Source organism: Pinus tabuliformis, chromosome 6, assembly GCF_031772625.1.
Source record: "Pinus tabuliformis cultivar Carrire ecotype Pingquan chromosome 6, CPIR1, whole genome shotgun sequence".
NCBI lineage: Eukaryota > Viridiplantae > Streptophyta > Pinopsida > Pinales > Pinaceae > Pinus > Pinus tabuliformis.
In genome coordinates this window covers 1,808,289,710-1,808,294,695 of record NC_142292.1, presented here as the reverse complement: position 1 = coordinate 1,808,294,695, position 4,986 = coordinate 1,808,289,710, and the positions used below count along the sequence as shown (strand labels likewise).

Genomic DNA, 4,986 nt, shown 5'->3' with positions numbered 1-4,986 from the left:
AACTTGAGGTTAAAACAAACTTATAAATAATGATACAGATGGGAAATAAAAAATTATTGGCTCTAACATCGAGCAACGGCGAATCACAAAGTGTAAACGGTGAACTGGGCGGGCAGCTTATTGTTGCAAGGGGTCCCGAGCTCGAAACTCGTCCCGCCAGCTTATTATTGCGAGGGGTCTCGTGATCAAAACTCATCCCGCCAACGATGTATTGACAATTCCAAGCGTACAACAATGAGATGTTTACAAATGATGCGCTGAGGGGCAGAAGAGAGCCGATAAAGGAGCTTACAACAATAAAATGTTTACAAATGATGAGATCAGGCGCAGAAGAGAGCCGAATAAAGGAGCTTGAGATCAGGGGTAGAAGAGAGTCGAGTAAAGGATCTCGTTCCAGATATCGGGAAGCCCAGGCAGACACCAGTGGCTGCAATCTGTGTAGCGCTGGGGATTTTTCCGTTGCCCGACTGTCAAATCGTTGCTGTATATTGAAGGGTGCGCGTCCTGCCTGAGCAACGACAGCGTCGTGATGTTGAGAAACGACACAGGCGATCTCATAGCTCTCACAACGCTTTCCGCCACTTGGAATTGGGGAGGATAGGCGCCCAGATACAAAGTCCCCGCCGTAGGTTCTTTCTCGGAGTAACAGTTACCGCCATTCATAGTACTGCAAAGCACAAAGATTCATTAAAAAATCAAGCAAACGTCATTCATCAGAAGCAATTTTTTCACATTTTCAACCGGATCTGAGATTACTAAACCTGGAATGCGAGGGCGAGAAACTGCGGAAAAGGACTTTCGTTCTGCTGGTATCGATGTTGGAATCGATCCAGTTTGCCCAGGTAGTCATTCCTTTCCGGTAAGCCACCATGAAATCCATGCTCGTGTATAAAGTATTCCCTTCCTGCAGGTAATCCCAACTGTTTTGTTTTTTTTACCCGAACAAAGTGTCAGTCATTCAGTCCGCCATTAAAGATCACAGTGCCATAAAAGATCACAGTCAAAAATCTAACAGTTATCATTAATGGCTTGCATAAAAGTACCCTCTGAGATTGCCTGTGTGAGTCCACCAATGGCCGGAGTTAAAAACAAGAATATCGGCTCCCTTCCATCCTCTGCCATTACTCTCGGCCGAGTGCAGACGAAGCACCACTTTCTGGTGTCCTTGAACCGTAGTGGTCACCATATCCACCAGGTGCGGAGCTCGATAAAATGACATTGTAACTCCGTAATCCTGCCAATACCCAAATCATAACAATTTAGCTTAATACAATAACATCACAGAGATCATATTAACTAAGCTACCAGTACCCACCATGGCTCTGAAACTGGAAAGAGTATCTCCAGAAACCACGTATGTTCTGCCTTGCGGCAACGCTGCGTGAAGAAGGCAAGGGCATTTACTCCAATCATACAGCGGGTACGATAAATCGTGAACCCAGTGCCTAGAGAACATATTGCGTTTGGTTCCAATAGCTACATCCGACATTGTGAGGTTCTGGATGGATTTAACTTCTTCTTTGCATAACAGGGCCAGGTTCAATGCACAGCAGAACGGGGTTAAAAGAAGGCAACTCAACTGATATTTGGAAAAAGCAGTGAAAGTGCAGTGCATGCTTGCCAGGAAAAAGCAGTAAGGCAACTCCGCTAATATTTGGAAAAAGCAGTGACCAGGGATGGAATTTGACGGGCATTTTGACCGTCATAAGGCTTTTTGAACGTATTTGACGGCTGGAATTTGTCCCTGCCTGTTTTGAGTAACGTGCCTTGAAGAATAAAAAACGTATTTTTGACGTTTGGAACTTTTTCCAAAACGTTCTTACGCCCAGGGTTAGAATTTTTCGCTATTATTGGCTATTCGAATGATGTCGGCAGGTAATTGCACATGCAGAGCGTTAGAAACTTCAGAAACTTTTAAAAATAAAATAAAATAACGTTTATAATGATTTAAAATTTTACGACCTAATATTTAAGTCACAAAGGTTATCGACATATGTAAATAAGTTATGTTGAAATAGACAGGTAGGCATTATAAATCACAGTGACAACCAATGGCATCGTAACAACCAATCTGAAAAGATCAGAGGAAAATTGCCTTTTCCTATGTACTCGCTAAGCACGACCAAGATGAGCCTTTTCCTATGTACTCGCTAAGCACGACCAAGATGATGTTTTAACCTACCTTGTATAACTCTCAGCTGCAACGTGAAACTCTTGGCTGCATGAGGCAAGTAACTCATTGAATTGTGAATCTTGCCCAAATGTTGGAATCTTTCCCTGGACGATTTCGGGGATCTTGCATGCAATTTCCAAGTTCCCAAACCCAACGCATTGGGTATTGCCCATTCTTGTTTTCTTTGTACAATAGAGTTCATGATTCACACTCTCTCTCAATGCATTGCCCATTCAAATTTACGCATGTCCCCAGGCTCCAGCTCAAGATTGGCTCCAAGGCCCATTCAAACTTACGCCCATCGCCCAGCTCAAGATTGGCTCCAAGGAAACTAGGAAGAAATTACAAATTGGTGCTTCAGGTTAGTGATTGATTTTTTATTTTTCAAACTCTGTGGGTTTACCCTCTAATGGTTGCTAGCTTTTAATTTTTTATTTCATAAATTTCACAATAGATTTGGATATGTGTAATTACTCACCGCTCTTTAAACATGGGTTTATCATTATGGAGAATATGGTTTCTTGGAGATTTAAATTATTTTATGAAATGATTGTCGATTGTTTCACTGTATACAAGTATCTCCCAAAATTTACTTCATACACATTATTAATTTACTTTTTTTTTCCGAAGAAAAAGCGAACTTTTATTGAAGAAATAAAAAATTACTTTGCATATGCTTCAGCATCTCTGTTTGGACTGTAAGACTACTTTTGCTATCCAACAAAAACGTCCTACCTTCAACAACAAAAAACCAGTTGTTCTTTGAATGAATTGTTGTAGACTGTTTTTTCCTTCTAATCTGTTCAGCTATAAACCGTGACATCCCTTTCAAAAAAGGGCAACAGAACCATCATAAAAGACGGGTCCATCAAAGACATAAGCTTGGATCTGCTCCCTTGTGTTGCTAAGCTTGTAAAAATAATCCATTGCTTTCTGTAAAATGGCATGGTATTGCACAAATGCAATTACAGTCACAAATACATCATCCTACGACGGTAAAAGTTATTGATGCAAAGATCATTTTAAGTAAAAATAAAAAAAAAGATATTAGCTTCACTCTAGACACTGAAAATGTCTTTTGTGCCTAATACCTAGGAATCACGATCTTTGCATTTTAAGGTATAGTAGTTGTTCACATCATGCAGGTAAGTTAACAATGTAATGCAGCTCCGCCTCCAAGTAATTAGTATCTTGCATGCAAGTTAATAATGTGATACAGCTCCAAGCATTTACTATTTTAGCTGTATAATAAGCGTAATGTAAACTGGAAAAGAAAATTAACTATCACGGAGATATAAATGCCTTGATTTTAGGCATGGATTGAAGAAATGGCCGGCTGCCGCTCATGTGAAATCTATTGATTCCAAGCATGTGTTGGAGATAAAAATGGCCGCTTATTGCTAAGCTTGTGTAAATATCGATTTCACCTCCGTACATATTTGCTTATGTGAAATCTATTGATTCCAAGCATGTGTTGGAGATAGAAATGGCCGCTTATTGCTAAGCTTGTATAAATATCGATTTCGCCTCCGTACATATTTATACTGTTGGCTGGTACATAATTAATAACTTCTTCGATCACCAGTTTGGAAATCAAAATTTAGATGCCCAGGTTGCAATTGAAAATAATTCCTTCATAAGTGCAGCCTTTTCAAAATTTCGATTTTTTCCATGAAAATCATATAAAGACATGAAAATCATATAAAGCATAAGATAAAGAATAGAATCATGACAATAAATTAAATAAAGATGTAAATTATTCTAACAGCTATATTGAAACAATTACATTTGTCTAAATTTAAAATCGAATAAAAAAATATTTATATGGTAATACAATTAATCAAATAAGATATATTTAATATATTATTTTAATAAATAATTATGTTTGACTTAGATTAAAAGATAGGAAAAAACTAATAATAAAGAATAATAATAAGATATAATAAAAATAAATATATTTAAAATATTATTCTAATATACCAATTACGTTTGACTTAGATTAAAGGGTTAATTTATTATGAGAACATCATTCTTGAAGGGCAAAATTTTTAATATAACGTTTCTTGACGGGAAGCATAAGGACCCAAAACGTCAAAAAAAAATTGTATGATGGATAACGAGAAATCCAAATTCCAACCCTGGCAGTGACACTTCAAATCAACGGTTGAAAGTGTCTCACCTGATCCAATGGAGCAGAGTAAAAGTGTTGACGATTGTTGATGCATAAGAAGGCCTATCGGCCTAAATATATTATATTTATGTCATGTATATTAAAGTGTATAATGATGTGAAAGAAATTCATAAACTTAAGAGTTTCAAGTAAAAAAAAATGTAACAACCTATTTTTTAATACTTTTAAAGCTTTTTCTAACTTTTTTAAATTTTAATTTCTTTTCTTTTTCTTTTAACTTTTTCTAATTTTTTATTTATTTCCTTTTTTTCATTTTTTAATTTAATTTATATTTTCCACTCTTTTTCAGTTTAACTATTTTTTTTCAGTTCATCATTCTTCAACCCTGATGATGGATCCCACTTGGGATTTGAAACGTTGGTACAAAGATGTTAAAACTGTGGATTCTCCGATCACTGATTCAAAAAACACTAGCCACAGATCTCTTAAATCCAAAATTCAATTCAATGTTTTTACTAAGAAATATGTAAATATTTATAATCCAATCATAAACCTATTATTATATTACTTCATTTTTGTCGTAATAAGAGAGGACATATTTTTTTAAAAATTACACCAAATAAAATGTAAACGCTCTTCCTTAAATTTATATTCCGACAGTATGAAACATAAGAACCAGTGA

General features: G+C 36.4%; 1 protein-coding gene across 1 annotated transcript; it reads right to left on the bottom strand.

Moving 5' to 3' along the window:
- Window positions 1-342: 342 nt before the first annotated feature.
- LOC149266252 (protein PMR5-like) lies at window positions 343-2,346 on the bottom strand. The gene is made up of 5 exons (XM_089407625.1): window positions 2,183-2,346; window positions 1,316-1,616; window positions 1,044-1,234; window positions 762-920; window positions 343-667 (listed from the first exon to the last, which is right to left on the bottom strand). The coding sequence occupies exons 1-5, from the start codon at window positions 2,344-2,346 to the stop codon at window positions 358-360; spliced, it is 1,125 nt and encodes a 374-aa protein (XP_089263751.1). The 3' UTR covers window positions 343-357.
- Window positions 2,347-4,986: the final 2,640 nt, after the last annotated feature.